At 37.7% G+C, this 17,863-nt stretch overlaps 1 protein-coding gene across 1 annotated transcript; it reads left to right on the forward strand.

Annotated features, from left to right (window-relative positions):
* On the forward strand, window positions 1-17,863 carry LOC126974895 (zinc finger protein ZPR1). The gene is made up of 11 exons (XM_050822613.1): window positions 1-241; window positions 1,685-1,818; window positions 3,626-3,744; window positions 7,684-7,860; window positions 9,266-9,381; window positions 9,963-10,116; window positions 11,406-11,476; window positions 13,071-13,160; window positions 14,887-15,062; window positions 15,903-16,024; window positions 16,713-17,863. The coding sequence occupies exons 1-11, from the start codon at window positions 137-139 to the stop codon at window positions 16,805-16,807; spliced, it is 1,359 nt and encodes a 452-aa protein (XP_050678570.1). The 5' UTR covers window positions 1-136; the 3' UTR covers window positions 16,808-17,863.

Genomic DNA, 17,863 nt, shown 5'->3' on the forward strand with positions numbered 1-17,863 from the left:
GGTGGTGAGTGGAGTCAGGACTCACGAGTGCCGACACGTAGTGTTTAAATTCTCTTTGGTGTCGACTGCCGACTGCCGAGTGATAAACAATAAACAAGTTTTCTGCGAATATATCGAAAAAGTTTAAATATTAAAAATGACCAGCACAGAGAAGAAGCCCTTATTTAGGGATCTAAATGCTGAGGACCCAGACCCAGAAGTCACACAAATCGAATCATTCTGTGTAAATTGTTATGCAAACGTAAGTACTCGATTCTTCTAGAAAGTTAGAAACATATTCTTAAAATTCTTAATTTAATTCAAGTATGATGTTGAATATATGAAATACAGCCCTTAAAATTTTATATAACATTGCCTATCTATTCTTTTGCTGTACATATATACTTTGTCAAAGTTCAAGCAAATAACCTTAAACAATAACAAAACACAATTCAACCTCATAGCCAATCAAAATCTTAGGGACTGAGCGGCCTTCGTTTCTTACCAAAAAATCTTATAATCATTGTTGATTACAATAGGTCCATATTGGTTTAAGTATCACTTTGTAGTTTGTAATTTTGCTACTGTTTGACAACTTAGACATGCGGCTGATCATCCAGTACATATCTCTCACTCTAGCATAGAGTTGTTTTATGTTTATTATTTTATGCATTCCCAAGTACTTAAAATCATCCGCTTGAGGATTGTTCTCATTATACAGTTGAACTGGAGGACATATTTACTTACAAAGTGACAGACTTGTTAAAGTGAAACTTTTATTACATTGTCTCAAACTTTTTTGTCTGTGTGACGGTCGGGCGGCGCCTATAGTTAGCAGCAGCTGACCGGTTACTGTATAGACTATTACTCATTTGTGCCAGTGCTCCACGCTATTTTGTTTGTTTTTGTCAGTGTTTGATATAAATGTTGTTATTTATTAAAGTGAAACTTTTATTTGCTTTTGGTAAACAACGATACAGCTTGTGAGTCCAATATGTACAATATGTTATGATAAAAAGCTATATTTATAACCTTAATGGAATATTATTCTAAAAATTTTTAGTTAAATGTCTATAATGTGAAAACTTTTTTTTTACGGATTACTTTTCTTCTCCATTTATCAAGCCATGCTTCCACTTCCGACAGTTGCGATTGGATATTACCTGAGGCCTGTGTCACCATGAACTGCTTATAAGGCAGTGTTATCAAAATAGTTTGCAGTTATGTTAGTGGCACATGTGGGTAGGTCTAAAGTAAACTCAGCAGTGTTGTAACTAGGCACATATTAGAAAAATAAAAAAAACATTTTTATTAGATTCCTAAAAAACAATGAACTTCATGAAGAACTTAAATTTAAAATAATAAAGGAAGAAATTAAACAATATTCTTCAAATTACAAAGATTATCTAGCATTTCACTCAAACCCCTTGGCAGTGGAGTTACTAACTTTAAAGCATCTTTCAAATTAAAAGGAAGAAAAGTCGATGGACCCCTCTTCCGACAAAATCAATGAAAATGTCCAACACATCTGCTCATAGTATGGGGACCGATTGCAGATATAATAGAGATAAAAAAATTCATTAGATAGTCAGTGGGCAGTCACTCACTCACTTATCAAAGTCTGTTTTTTTTTTTTTATTTCACACATACTTGTCAATAACTGCGTAAAGATAATAATAATTATCTGTTGCTCATTTGATTACAGGGTATGACAAGATTGCTGTTAACTCGAATACCACACTACAAGAATGTGGTGATAATGTCTTTCTCCTGTGAGCATTGCGGCTTTGAGAATAATGAAATACAGGGGGGCGGGGCATTTGCTGAGCTCGGAGTCAGGTATACATTTATTAAACAATTTGTTATTGTTAAACCGACATCGCTCACTTCTGGATTTAACTAAAATAAGATTTGTAACCAAAATTTATGAATGATATGTCACTTGAACGGTTTGATCAGTAGAAGAGTGCTCGGATGGAACCCAAGAGGTTTGAGGTCCGCATCATTCTTCAATTTTGGTTAGTTAAATTTAATTTAATTTGTTCTCAAATTTAATAAAACATTTTTCGACAATTTGAGTTAATTGGCCAAGTTGGGTTTGTGTCTCTTTCGCAATTTGATAAAATGCAATGTCACTTGGGCTGCAATATAGTGGCTATACACAAAAAAGTATGTAAAGTAATATTATCCACACAATAATTATATATAGTGTGTAATTGTTAAGTATGATTTTTTTTTGGAATAGGAGGACAAACGAGCGTATGGGTCACCTGGTGTTAAGTGATCACCGCCGCCCACAATCTCTTGCAACACAAGGGGAATCACAGGAGCGTTGCCGGCCTTTAAGGAAGGAGTATGCGCTTTTTTTGAAGGTACCCATGTCGTATCGTCGCGGAAACACCGCACAAGGAAGCTCATTCCACAGCTTTGTAGTACGTGGAAGAAAGCTCCTTGTAAACCGCACTGTGGAGGACCGCCACACATCCAGATGGTGAGGATGATATCCTAACTTGTGGCGTGTCGTGCGAAGGTGGAATTCGGAATGGAATTCGACTAGGCGATTATTCCATATCTCATACGATATATAGGATATATATGGGAGTGTTTAACATCAAAATTTTGGATACTTCTCGTTTATTTATTAAAAAGTTAATGATTTCAAATTACTAATTAGGTAACATACTTTCAATATCAGCTTAAAGTTTTTTTGATATCTGTAATAGTTACGGAATAATCGGCTGGTCACACTTAACTATTACATCCTGTATAATATAAATAGGGTTATTGGTATCGACGTACGACTCCGGTTAGGAGGTGTTAATACTACTGTTCACGAGCTATGGGGTCCTTCCAACCAAAACACCACAAATTGCTTGAATAATATCAAAACAATCTCTTCATTGACTATGATCGCCTGGTACCAAAACGCTGTATTTTTTTTTAATGAAAATAAGGAACGAGACGAGCAGGACGTTCAGTTAATTGGAATTGATACGCCCTGTCCATTCCAATGCAGTACCGCCCAGGTTTATTTAAAAACCCAAAAATTCTGAGTGGCAGTACAAATTTTCACTTCGAAACCACAATAACACTATTTTTGATAAGGTCCTAAGTGCATGCCCCCTTGTCGTTAATAATTTTGATGCATACAGTGCACAAATAAAATTTGAAAAAGCTGAGCTAACCGTTCGAGTACCACCTCGTTATAAAATTCTGTTTGCTTTGTTCAACTCTCAAGTTGTGGCTTCATCTACAGGATCTACTTTACAGTTGATAACCTGATCAACCCCAATATTTGCATATTAGGAAATTGACTTGAGATGTCGCTCTTGTAAATCTAAACAATTTGTTATGTTTTTAAGGTGATAACCCTCACTTCTAGGATTAATACACAAATAAAATTTGAAAAACAAAATTTTATGCACGATGTGGGATTCGAACCCACGACCTCGGGCGTTCCGTGCCGGTGCTCTAACCAACTGAGCTAACCGTTCGAGTACCGCCTCGCTATAAAATTCTGTTTCCTTTGTTAAACTCTCAGGTTGTGGCTTCAGTTTTAATAAAATTTATGTTTTTCAAATTTTATTTGTGTATTAATCCTATAAGTGAGGGTGCTGAAGTGAAGATGTCTATGTTATATTTGTAGATGGAAGCTGCAAGTTGAGGAACCGATAGATTTGAACCGACAGGTTGTGAAGAGTGACTTCACCAGTGTTTCAATACCAGAGTTGGACTTTGAGATTCCCGCCAAGAGTCAGAAAGGAGGTAATCTTTTTAGGAAATCGATTTGAGATGTCGCAAATCTAAACAGTCTGTGAGAATTATCACTTAAGAACAACACTACTTTATATTACTATCGCTTCGCTCGTGCGTTCAAATTCAAATATTTTTATTCAAAATAGGATTTAAAATCACTTATTGAACGTCAAAATCTACCACCCATTCAAAAGAGACTGCCTCAGACCTGAGAAGAATGGGCGCAAGAAACTCAGCGGGCTTTTTTTTTAAATATAAAATATGGATTACAATGTGATATCGTACAATAAACATTTATAATTAAAGAGCCTGAGGGTGTTCGCTTTATTCCCAGTCCGTGTTATTAAGAAAATCGCTTATGCTATAATAACCTTTCCCACACAAACGTTTTTTCACAATTCTTTTAAATTTCGTAACACATTTTTTTTGTACATTTTCTGGGATCATATTGTAGAAGCATATACATCGCCCAACAAAAGACTTACTAACTCGACCCAACCTAGTAGTAGGCATAACAAGTTTATGTTTGTTCCTCGTGTTAACATTATGAATGTCACAGTTTCTAGAAAATTCCTCAATGTGCTTATGAACATACAGAACATTATCAAAAATGTATTGAGAAGCAACAGTCAAAATGTTTATTTCTTTAAATTTTTCTCTTAATGATTCTTTAGGACCTAGGTTATAAATCGCGCGAATAGCCCTCTTCTGCAGCACAAAGATGGTATTAATATCGGCCGCACTGCCCCATAACAATATGCCATAGGACATAATACTATGAAAGTAACTAAAGTATACTAATCTCGCCGTATCGCCGTACCAGTGGGAGGCTCCTTTGCACAGGATGCCGGCTAGATTATGGGTACCACAACGGCGCCATTTCTGCACCAGTGGGTGGCTCCTTTGCACAGGATGCCGGCTAGATTATGGGTACCACAACGGCGCCATTTCTGCCGTGGAGCAGTAATGTGTTAGCATTACTGTGTTTCAGTCTGAAGGGCGCCGTAGCTAGTGAAATTACTGGGCAAATGAGACCTAACATCTTATGTCTCAAGGTGACGAGCGCAGTTGTAGCGCCGCTCAGAATTTTTGGGGTTTTTCAAGAATCCTGAGCGGCACTGCATTGCCATCAGCTGTACGTCCTGCACGTCTCTTCCCTTACTTTCATAAAAAAAAAACTATGTCAGTTCAACTTCACTTTCGTGGGCAATCGACAACTTGTCGCGCGAGTTGAACATACTATTTTGTATTTCAAATGCGACGATTTATGTATTATTTCCGACTCTCCGATATTCGTTTGTAAACTTTTTTATTCGTACAAGGACATTCAAAACACTTTAAAAGACGGACACAAAAATAGAAAAACATTTAAACTTAATTACGTTCACTTTCTTTATTTTAAGTGTTCTTTGTATGCGCAGGATACCAATAATTTTGACTTAGATGATTAAGAAATAAAAATAAAATCTATTTATTTCAGACTGTTGGCCCATAAGTGTTAGTATTTCTTAGAAGCTATGTTAGTACATTATATTTAGCATTGCATAATTTAATCCAAATTTGAGTAATATAATAAAATTTAATTCAATTTAAATTTGATTTAATTTAATTACAATTCTTTAATATCGTTTAATTTAAATACTTGCCACGACATGCTGAAACACTAGATATGTGTACATGTGTGTGTATCCAATGCCTCAATATTGGACAGTCAGGCTTATCAACAACTTTTGTAACTTAAAATATAATTTTGTTTTTTTAAATTAAACTGTCAGACGCGTCAACCTCAATTCAGTTTTGATATTTCGATTGTGTTTTGTTTTTTTTATTATTTTATATATTTAAACGAGCAATTCTTGTGTATAAATATATATAAATATATATATATATATATATATATCTTAGTATATATAAATTACGTGACACGTGGTTTGTCCGCGATGGACTCCTAAACTAATGAACGGATTTAAATAGGGATTACTTCATGGAGTGCAGTTTAGTCCAACTTGAGAGATAGGATAGTTTTGTATTTCGATTTGGGACCCATAATTATTTTTCTTTCCAATATTTGTTTTGTATGGACATATTTTCTGTGAGAGAATTTATTGACGCACGGTTTGACAGTTATGTTGTGAAACAATTTCATTATAACAACAAGGATCATACGTTATGAAATAATTCTTGATGTTATGAAAAATTATTGACAAATACATAAAAAACAGAATTTTATACATTATGTACTACAGTACAACGTCTGTCGGGTCAGCTAGTATATATATAATCTGAATCTCGGCAACTCCTCCAACAATTTTAATGAAATTTAGTATACAGGTAGTTTCGGGGGCGAGAAATGGATCTAGCTAGGTTTTTAATTTTGGAAAAATGTAGTTTTATCCGTGTTTTAATGAGAAACTGTTACAATAACAATAATCGATTATAAAATACTCACAGAATACCTTTATTTATTTATTTACGGTGTATGTGGATGATGCAGCTACTGTACTCAGTAACTTTTGTATTAATTTACATTTACTTTTTTGACTTACTCGTGTAAGACATTGACTATTTGACGTTTGAGTGTGTCTGTTGCATCATTTTACATATTATATTGTAATTTGTAATGATTTGTAAATCGATGTACTTAAATGTAAATCTTAAAATAAAAGAGTGGCAATGAGTTTTTTGCTACTTCTCCTCATTAGCTCAACCCTTTACGAAGTAGCGGTAGATTCAATAAGAATTTTTTTTTTTTGACATTCATAAGTGTCATTTCCGTGACCTACGTGAATAAAGTGATTTTGATTTGATTTAACATCAGAATACAATTTGCCACTATATAATATAATAGCTCAGATGGGTGATCCGGAAAGCAGAAGACCCCGGTTCGGATCCAGGTGTCCTATTATGGCGACCTGTATAGCAGAGTGGTTAGCGATCCTACCTACTAAGCTAGAGGTCCCGGGTTCGAATCCCGGTAGGTGCAAGCATTTATATGATGAATATGGATGTTTGTTTCCGAGTCATGGATGTTTAAATGTATTTATGTATGTTTAAGTAGGTATATTGTATTAAATATATCATTGTCTTGTAACTCATAACACAGGCTATATATGCTTAACTTGGGGCAAGATAATTTGTGTAAAAAGTGTGTGTCTATATATATTGTTAGTATTTTTTGTTCAAGTTATGTATTATCTTAAAAATCTGAGCAAGGCTGGGTCGTCCAGTTACTTATATATATTTTAGCAATTTTATCTTAACTTTCGTGTGCCACGTATAATTTGCGTGCGACGAGTAAACTTTTCGCACTCAACTTTTACACAAATTATCTTGCCCCAAACTAGGCATAGCATGTACTATGGGTACAAGACAACGATATATTTAATACAAATATCCGGACGACCGAGCCTTGCTCGGATTTATAAGAATGTACAAAACTTGAACAAAAAAAAACTAATAGGACATCTGGATTCGAACCGGGGCCTTCTGCTTTCCGGATCACCCAATGTCCCATCTGAGCTATAATAGTCTTGTATATAGTGGCGAAATTTACCTTTGTATTCTAATATTATTGTAGCTGTTTCTCATTCAAACATGGATAAAACCATTTTTTTTAAATTGAAACCTAGCTAGATCGATTTATCACCCCCGAAATCCCCTGCATACTTAATTTTATGAAAATCGTTGGAGCCGTTTCCGAGATTCAGATTATATATATACAAGAATTGCTCGTTTAAAGATATAAGATATACTTACTTAAACATACATAAATACATATAAACATAGGAAACAAACATCTATATTCATCATATAAATGATTGCACCTACCGGGATTCGAAGCAGGGACCACTAGCTTAGTCAGGGTCACTAACAATTCGGCTATATGGGTCGTCAAAATGGGCAAATGTTTCCCGCATGAGGAATACAAAATGTTTTTACTTATTGTAGAAGTTACAACAGTGGAGGGTATACTAGCGCGGGCGATTGATGGTCTCTCGCAAGACCAGGAGTTGCGCGTGAAACAGCATCCGGACACCGCAGCTCAGATAGACCAGTTCATCAGCAGGCTGCAAGCGTTGAGGAGACTGGAGACCAAGTGGACTCTGGTGTTGGAAGATGTTAGCGGTAAGTACTGATACGAAAGCCAACGAAATTTATTGATAGCCCCGATGGTAAAATCCTGACGGGTCTCGTCTAGATGCAACTCACGAGCTATTTACCAGTGGGAGGTTCCGTTGCACAGGATGCCACCGCTATTATGGGTACTACAACGGCGCCTTCTTTTCCGTGGAGCAGTAATGTGTAAGCATTGCTGTGTTTTGGTTTAAAGGGCGCCGTAGCTAGTGAAATTACTGGGCAAATGAGACTTAACATTTGTCTCCAAGGTGACGAGCGCAGTTGTAGTTCCGCTCAGAATTTTTGGGGTATTTCAACAATCCTGAGCGGCACTGCATTTTAATGGGCATCAATTACCATCAGCTGAACGTCCTGCTCGTCTCGTCCCTTATTTAAAATACACTTCTACCAACGCAAGTACAACGACATAATTGAAGTACTGTTCGCACTACTTTTGCTGAACGACAGTTTAAATGTCAATCAGTGTACTTAAAATAATTAAAATAATAATAAACTTTAAATAATTGGCTAACTTGTCTTGCTTATGATGAAGTGGAAAATATTCTGATCAAACTGACATGACAAACACACGCATTGTATAGATGGACCCAATTAAAGGTCCAATTCAAACCCACATGCACACACTCATTCGCTCACAATCACACACACACACACACACACACACAATTAAGACAACTTACTGGGAAGTTTCAACCACTAAAAAATGTAAATGTAATCTTTGAAATAAACGAAATTTATTGTTAAAAAAAATACATGTGCAAACTTGTAGCTCGGTTACAAGTCATACCATTGACAATGTATTATGCTTCAACAGAAGTTGTTAGCTCTGTGCTTCGCTGGGGCATAAATTTTATAGATATATGCTTATAGGGAAGTCCAGGCCCAAGGGTGTCCTAAGAGGTAACTAAGGGTATTTACTAGTGGGAAGCTCCTTTGCACAGGATGCCGGCTAGTTAATGGGTTCGACAACGTCGCCTATTTCTTCCGTGAAGCAGTATATGTAATCATTATTGTGTTTCGGTCTGAAAGGCGCCGTAGCTAGTGAAATTACTGGGCAAATGAGACCTAACATCTTATGTCTCAAGGTGACGAGCGCAATTTTAGTGCCGCTCGAAATTTTTGGGAGTTTTTCATGAAGCGGCACTGCATTTTAATGGACAGGGCGTATTAATAATCATCAGCTGAGCGTTCTGCTCGTCTCGTCGCTAATTGTCATAAAAAAGTCTTGATCTCCGTAATTTGCCCTTAAGCGGTTTAGGCTCAGTTACCAGTGGCCCTGAATAGGGATATAAACGACGTAAGCCTGAAAGTCCTTTCTCGGATTGATTGTCCGATAGTGAAATGGGGTTGGAGATATTAAAACAATCGTTATTTAATATTTTATCATTTTCAGGTAACACATTTGTCGAGAACCCATCGGCGCCCCACAAGGATCCCAGATGTGTTCGCACAGACTTCAATCGGGACAATGAACAGAATCACACACTTGGCATTTATTTGAATGATGAGGTAATTCTCGGTAGTTATTACACAAATAAAATTTTTATATATAATTTATGAACGATGCGAAACTCAAACCCGCGACCTCTCGCGTTCCGTGCGAGCGCTCTTCCACTGAGCCAACCGTTCGAGTGACGTATTGTTCATAAATCTTGATATGTCTTGTTCCACTGTTAGGTTGTGGCGGATTTTTTTTTATGGAACAGGATGACAAACCCTGTGTACGGGTCATCTGGTGTTAATCACCGCCGCCCACATTTTCTTGCAACACCAGAAAAATCACAGTAGCGTTGCCGGCCTTTGAGGAAGGTGTACGCGCTTTTTTGAAGGTGCCCATGTCGTATCGTCCCGGAAACACCGCAGAAGGAAACTCAGTCCACAGCTTTGTGGTATGTGGAAGAAAGTTCCTTGAAAACCGCACTGTGGAGGACCGCCACACATCCAGATTGTAGGGATGATATCCTAATTTATGGCGTGTTGTGCGAAGGTGGAATTCGGCGAAAGGAATCAGGCGAAACAGCTTAATCAAATCTATTTCATCTAGTTGATGCAATTTGAACAAAAAGTGATACCTCTTCGTTTGCACCTAGATGAAGAGCGCAGATACAGGACTCCCAGGAGTCGTGTCTCCGGCAGACCCTTCCCAGGGCTGCTACGAGAGACTATCAGCTGAGGAGGTGATGCAGTTCCCGACTAACTGCCCTGACTGCAACGCTCCAGCAGATACTAACATGAAACTGACGAGTAAGTATATTTTTTGAACTGACCAGCCGCCTTTCTCATAACAATTCAATGGTTTCGCCCCCGAAGCCGGCTCGAAGGACCAATTTGATATGTACGAGCTGTTGCTACAATACAACAGTCGAATGAAATATTTTGTTCAGAAATTACGTATAATATATTTTATTTAAAGGATATTGTTGTGAATGTTAATGAGAGGGTAAGAATATGTCGCAAAATTGTAATGATGTTAAGTGCTGAGTGAGGAAGGTGTACGGTTGCACACCGTACAGGCTTTTAAAAAAGAATCCATTTGAATACACGAGGACATAAATAAAGATATGCACAAAACAAATGTACGAGAAAAATCACGAGAGTTAGATATTCTATACGTCTAGATAGACTATGATAGCTGTGGAAACGTCGAAAAAAATTGTATTTAAAACTAACCTTTAAATGAGCAATTCAAAAGAAATGTTAAAAAAATCTCTTTCACTGTCCTTGCCACACACATACTCCATTTCTTTCACTGTCCTCGCCACCCACACTCTCCATCTCTTTCACTGTCCTCGCCACATACACACTCTTTCGCACTTTAAAACTAACCTTTTTATGAGCAATTCAAAAGAAATGTTAAAAAAAAGAGCAAAAAAATTATTTAGGTTAAACGCTTTTATTGAAAATAAAAAATTTAAATGCTCTAAAAATACAAATTTATTTCATGGATACAAGTTCTAATATTTTTATTCAAAGTAGAATGTGATATCACTTATTGGAATTCAAAGACTACCACCCATTTGAAAAATTATGCCTCAGACCTGAGAAGAACGGGCGCAAGACACTCAGCGGGCTTTTTGTTTCATAAAAATATGATTACAATGTAATATAGTACAATAAAAATTATTATTTAATAGTCTGAGTCGCTCCATTCACAGTCTGTGGTATCATTAAGAAAGTCATTTATGTTATAGTAACCTTTACCACACAAACGTTTGTTAACAATTCTTTTGAATTTCGTAATACATTTGTATTGAACATTTTCTGGGATCTTGTTGTAAAAGCATATACAACGCCCCACAAAAGACTTACTAACTCGACTTAGCCGAGTATATATAGTAGGCATTATAAGTTTGTCCGTTCCTGGTGTTAACATTATAGTTATGGCAGTTTCTAACAAATTCACTTATGTGCCTATGAACATACATTACATTGTCAAGAATATATTGAGAAACAACAATTTAGATATTAATTTATTTAAATTTTGCTCTCAATGGTTCTCTACTTTTTAAATGCATTTTTGTTTTCTTTGACAGAGATACCTCACTTCAAGGAGGTTGTGATAATGGCAACGGTTTGCGACTCTTGCGGCCACAGAACCAACGAGGTGAGTCGCTTGACAACTTTATCTTTATCGTAAAGGAGGACAAACGAGCACCGCCTACATTCTCTTGCAACATCAGAGGAATTACTGGAGCGTTGCCGGCCTTTTAATGTACGCAACTTTTTTTTAAGGTACCCATGTCGTATCGTCCTGGAAACACCACACAAGGAGCTCATTCCACAGATTTGTAGTACGTGGAAGAAAGTTAGTTGCAAACAGTAGTGTGGAGAGGAACGCCACACATTCAGATGGTGGGGATGATATCGTAATTTGTGGCGTGTCGTGTGAAGGTGGAATTCGGTGGCAGGAATCAGGTGAAACAGCTGACAAACTCCTTCTCTTTCACTGTCATCGTCACCCACACTCAATCTCTTTCACTGTCCTCGCCACACTCACAACTTCTCTTTCACTGTCCTCGCCAGACACACATTGCTTCTCTTTCACTTTCCTCGTTACACACACACACACCCCTTCTCTTTCACTGTCCTCGCCACCCACACACTCCTTCTCTTTCACTGTCTTCGCCACCCACACTCTCCATACCTTTCACTGTCCTCGCCACACACACACTCCATTTCTTTCACTGTCCTCGCCACACACACACTCCATCTCTTTCACAGTCATCGCCACACACACACTCCATTTCTTTCACTGTCCTCGCCACACACACACTCCATCTCTTTCACAGTCATCGCCACTGACACACTCCTTCTCTTTCACTGTCCTCGCCGCACACACACTCCATTTCTTTCACTGTCCTCGCCACACACACACTCCATCTCTTTCACAGTCATCGCCACTGACACACTCCTTCTCTTTCACTGTCCTCGCCACACACACACTCCATCTCTTTCACAGTCATCGCCACTGACACACTCCTTCTCTTTCACTGTCCTCGCCGCACACACACTCCATTTCTTTCACTGTCCTCGCCACACACACACTCCATCTCTTTCACAGTCATCGCCACTGACACACTCCTTCTCTTTCACTGTCCTCGCCACACACACACTCCATCTCTTTCACAGTCATCGCCACTGACACACTCCTTCTCTTTCACTGTCCTCGCCGCACACACACTCCATTTCTTTCACTGTCCTCGCCACACACACACTCCATCTCTTTCACAGTCATCGCCACTGACACACTCCTTCTCTTTCACTGTCCTCGCCGCACACACACTCCATTTCTTTCACTGTCCTCGCCACACACACACTCCATCTCTTTCACAGTCATCGCCACTGACACACTCCTTCTCTTTCACTGTCCTCGCCACACACACACTCCATCTCTTTCACAGTCATCGCCACTGACACACTCCTTCTCTTTCACTGTCCTCGCCGCACACACACTCCATTTCTTTCACTGTCCTCGCCACACACACACTCCATCTCTTTCACAGTCATCGCCACTGACACACTCCTTCTCTTTCACTGTCCTCGCCACACACACACTCCATCTCTTTCACTGTCCACGCCACACCCCCTTCTTCATAGTCGCCCCATTAACACACTATTTTGAATTTAGTACATCTAGCAGTTATTCAAAAAAAATTGTATGAGACCGACGAATTTATGTATGTTTATGTGACTCTTAGGTGAAGTCTGGAGGTGGCATCGAAGAGAAAGGTGTCCGGTTCGAAGTCCGGATAGCGAACAAGGAAGACTTCTCACGAGATGTTTTAAAGGTAATTTGTAAGATACTTTGTAGAGAGCGCTCGCCCGGAACCCCAGAGGTCACAGATTCGAGACCCGCATCGTTCATAAATTTTGGTTACAAATTAAATTTGTATAATTAAAATTTGACTTTGAAAATAAGGATACTTGTTTTCTATAATATTAAAGACGTTTATTACATCATCAGGAATTGAAATTTGTATCATTTTTAAGAAATTGTGAGCTAGTAGTCACACTAAAACTCTAAATTGGACAGTTGACTCGTACACTTGAAGTAGAATTACATTGGGTCGCACGTGCATAAGTTTTACCCTAGCTCTATCGGTGATCACGATAGACCTTAGAAAAATAATGTACTGGGTGCAGGAATCACTACATAGTATTAAATGCTGTGCTTAGATCTTTAAAACTACGCATGGAATTTTGATGCTTTTCTTTTTAATAGATAGTTTACACACATAATTTTCGAGGTATCTAATATCATGTCATCAATGAACACATTTTTTTGGCCTTTCATTGCAAACCCTACGAGACAGATCAAAATAATTTACTACAGTACACCCAAATAAGGTCTACAAATAAGTCCGCAATGCTCGTAGGGATATATTTCACCACGACATCACGGCAGCGCAACCACTCGCGCCACTGTGGTGTCCGTAAGCTAACAAACTAGACCACACATGCACCAGAGCCTTATTACCAAAATAGAAATACGAACTTTCGTTTGACGGATCATACATTTTCGCATTACGAAAGTGTTTCGGATCCGAAGATCGATACGAATTTCGCGATTAGACATTTTGTCTTTCATTTATCTTATTCCGAAATTCATAGTCGTAACTACAACTGGTTATTTATATGGTTCCGAAACGAAATCCGTCCGTACCGTTCGGATCAGTAGTACTTTGGTAATAGGATTTATTTTGAAGTTCGTCGTTCTTTCGTTTCGGACGAAACTTCGGCTATCGATTTTGGTAATAGACCTCCAGGCGAGTAACTCTCCATAGAGCTGTATGTATTTTGTAGCGGTGTCCCGGTGAAATGTTGCTCTTAGGGATAAGCCACAATAAACATTTTTTAGCCGGGAAACTTGTATTTATAGTCCAGATGAAAATATTGCTGAGAGATAGATACGGATGAACAGCAGTCTCTTGCCTAGTCGAGGCCCAAATCCAGTACGTCATATTATGCTCATATTTTTAATACTCGTTCATTGACAGTAGACATATGAGTTACAAGAGGCTTGGTAACTGTAGTATTATACTAATGAGAATCTACCAGTAGGAGGCCTTTGCAGAGGATGCCGGCTAGATTATGGGTACCACAACGGTGCCTATTTCTGCCGTGAAGCCGTAATGTGTAAGCATTACTATGTTTCGGTCTAAAGGGCGCCGTAGCTAGTGAAATTACTGGGCAAATGTGACTTATCTTGTCTCAAGGTGGCGAGCGAAGCTTTAGTGCAGCTCAGAATTTCTGGGGTTTTTCAAGAATCCTGAGCGGCACTGCATTGTAATTGGCAGGGCGTTACAAGTAGCATGAGCTGAACGTCCTGCTCGTCTTATCCCTTATTGTTATAAATAAAATGGTCTAGTTGACCAGCTAACGTGTCAGGGTGTCGAATTTGCGTGACGGTGTGCGCGCGCATCGTAAATATTCAATATGATAATTTTTTCCTAACGCGCTAATGAAAATTATTTCTTGAAAAACACTTTGTATTGTAATATGAAACGTTTTCAGTCAGAAACTTGCAGTATGCAGATTCCGGAGCTAGATCTAGATGTGGGGGGAAGGGCGCTCGGGGGAAGGTTCACCACGGCTGAAGGCCTGCTGAGGAGCACAATCGAGCAGCTGGCAAATGCTCCAGCCTTGACGGGAGACGCACCAACTTGTGTCGACAGTGACACTATGAATCAGTGAGTATGAGTCGAATGACGGACATGTTAATGACACACAGACATCACTTCCATGTAGTACCGGGAGAGATTAATTTTTGGAAAAACTCCTTATAAATAATTGAAGTGTGGATACAGATTTTTGTGCAATCTGATCGTACAATGTTCGCTTAATTAAATAGACTTTTCCCACAGTACCTTATAACACATTTGTACAAAAATAATTATGAAGTAAATAACTATCATCATGTTCACCTTAAACTTTTTTTTCTTAAGCTTGACCGAAGCGTTCGACAATATTAATCATTGCATACATTATAAATAGACTAAACCTTCTGACGTCAGAAGAAGCGTAGTACATTAATTATTTACTGTCGTCATTTTCGATTAAAACAACACAATTAGTAAATATAAATTATACCATAACAAGTGTAAATTACTTGGGTGTTTCACAAGGATCAGTTTTAGGTCCCATCATCAAGGCTGAGGAAATTACTGCATCTCGTCGCAGGGTGCTGGATTGCAACAAAGGATGCCTGCTAGATGGGTCATGACACCACGGCGCCATCTTCTGCCACCAAGCATTAGTTTTCATTTTTTTTCGGTTTGAAGGGCATCTTATATAGCAGACTTGGTATTAATTTTTCGTTTTCAATAATGAGCATACGGATCACTTATGGGAAGTGTCGTCTGGTCTTATCATAAAATCTACCGTAGATAAGATTTTTATTAGTTCTTTCGTAGTTCGAGAGTTCTTGAGAGACATTGCTATTCCCCTACTCACTATTGACGTCTCAATGCCTACACTATCTCTCTCTCATAACTTTGGTGAAAAATAATTAATTTCTTATGTTGTTTTAGGTTCATAACGAAACTTGAAGAAGTCATCGACGGCAAGCGCGCAATTACTCTTATACTCGACGACCCGGCAGGAAACTCGTACGTTCAGAACCTCAATGATGACCCGACGCATTACGATGATGGTAAGAAATACATTTACGAAAAAAAATTGCGTGCGTACAAAGTACACATGTCAGAAGTGAAACCTACATTGTGCATAAATCTCTAACTTGCATATGAAGTCCTGGTACATGTTGCTATGACACATGATTTCAACGGCTATGAAAGACATGACTATCACCGCTACCATATTTATGCTCTTCTGGTGTCTATGAGTTATGCGTCGTGCGCATGACGTCAGAATATATTAAGGTACACTCGCGTCAGACATAAGACAATCTCTTCTTCGACTATGATCGCCTGGTACCAAACACTGTATAATGCTTCGTATCTTATTTTCACCCACGTTTAATCTTATGAATTTATGTGGCTGTCTCTTTCTTTTTACTGTCTCGCTTTTTCGTTTCATCGACTTTCAAATCACAACAATTCTAAACAAGTTTTCACTTCAAAAAGTGTGTGTGTACTTATGTACGTACTCAAGAAGTTATACTTCTTTAGAGTAACAAAACAAGGCTTCCTCGTGTTTCTAGAAAGAACAATCACTAATTCATTACTTGTATTATAAATATGTAAAAAAAAAGAAAATATAACTTGTATCAATCTTTAGCACCGATCACTTCAATTAAAATTAGTAATCAAGTACTCTACTTCTACATGACATTGGCAAATGCGTGATATATGTTTCATATTTGCTTGTTTTTCGGTTAGGCTTAAAGGTAACCTACTATGAACGCAGTTTTGAACAGAATGAAGAATTGGGTATCAACGATATGAAGACAGAGGGCTATGAGGACGCTTCTTAATTTAATAAAATTAATATATACTATATATATCTAATCAGCATGTTATGGATTTAAATAAAAAAAAATACAAATTAAATTTGTACCAAAAATATTAACGCTCTTTTCATTTGAAGATAATTATAATTTTTTAAATATAAATTTAATAATTATAAATTTATAATTTATTTTTTTTTAATTCTGCAATACGTCAATATAGAAGTTTCACTTCAAAAATTCAATGAGATTTGGGAATTTATTTAATAAACTTTAAATGACAGAGTTGTCAGTCAGTACTGTGGCACTTAAGGCGAAAACAAGATGGCGCGTAACCGAAAATCGTGACGATTTGCTATAAACTTCTCTCATACGTCGATAGATGGAAGTTTCACTTAAAAAAAGAACTTCAATTAGGAAACTGAATTGAGATGTAATTTTTAAATTTATATCGTTAAATATAACTTGAGACCTCAGAAAATGCAAAACCCTCTCTTTCTATACGCCTATCGTCTCTTGTCACTAATGTTTTGCAGCTTTTGTTGCTTCGAAAAGATTACTTCCTAAATTTTTTATTTTAAAGTGATATCCCTCATTTTTGTGAGTAATTATACAAATTAAATTTGTAATCAAAATTTATAAACAATGCGGGACTTGAACCCCCGACCTCTCGGGTTCTGTCCTAGCGCTCTTACCAACTGAACAAACTGTTCGAGTACGCACGGATCGTAAATCTTGGTATGTTTTGTTGAACTCTCAGGTTGTGGCTCCATCTACAGTATCTACTTTACAGTTGATAACCTGCTCAACCCCAATAATTAAATACTAGAAAATTGACTTGAGATGTCGCTCTTTTAAATCTAAACAATTTGTTATTTTTACCTGAGAGATAAACAAGACGTTCCAAGATTTACGAACCATGCGTCACTCGGACGTTTGGCTCGGACGGAAATTCCCGCATCGTTCAAAATTGTGGTTACAAATTTAATTTGTGTAAGACTATTGTGCCTGTTTTATAAATTTGTTTATTATAAGAACAATCTTGATTTGTACTGAGTATATGAATAAATTTATTTGTTTATA

Source organism: Leptidea sinapis, chromosome 2 (assembly GCF_905404315.1).
Source record: "Leptidea sinapis chromosome 2, ilLepSina1.1, whole genome shotgun sequence".
In the NCBI taxonomy this organism is placed as follows: domain Eukaryota; kingdom Metazoa; phylum Arthropoda; class Insecta; order Lepidoptera; family Pieridae; genus Leptidea; species Leptidea sinapis.

What these genes read in the sequence shown, in the direction of transcription:
- LOC126974895 (XM_050822613.1), top strand. Translation starts at nt 137, where the DNA reads ATGACCAGCACAGAGAAGAAGCCCTTATTTAGGGATCTAAATGCTGAG. An exon ending in GTGTAAATTGTTATGCAAAC is followed by an intron (nt 242 to 1,684) that starts GTAAGTACTCGA and finishes ATTTGATTACAG; the next exon opens with GGTATGACAAGATTGCTGTT. An exon ending in GACAGTGACACTATGAATCA is followed by an intron (nt 15,063 to 15,902) that starts GTGAGTATGAGT and finishes ATGTTGTTTTAG; the next exon opens with GTTCATAACGAAACTTGAAG.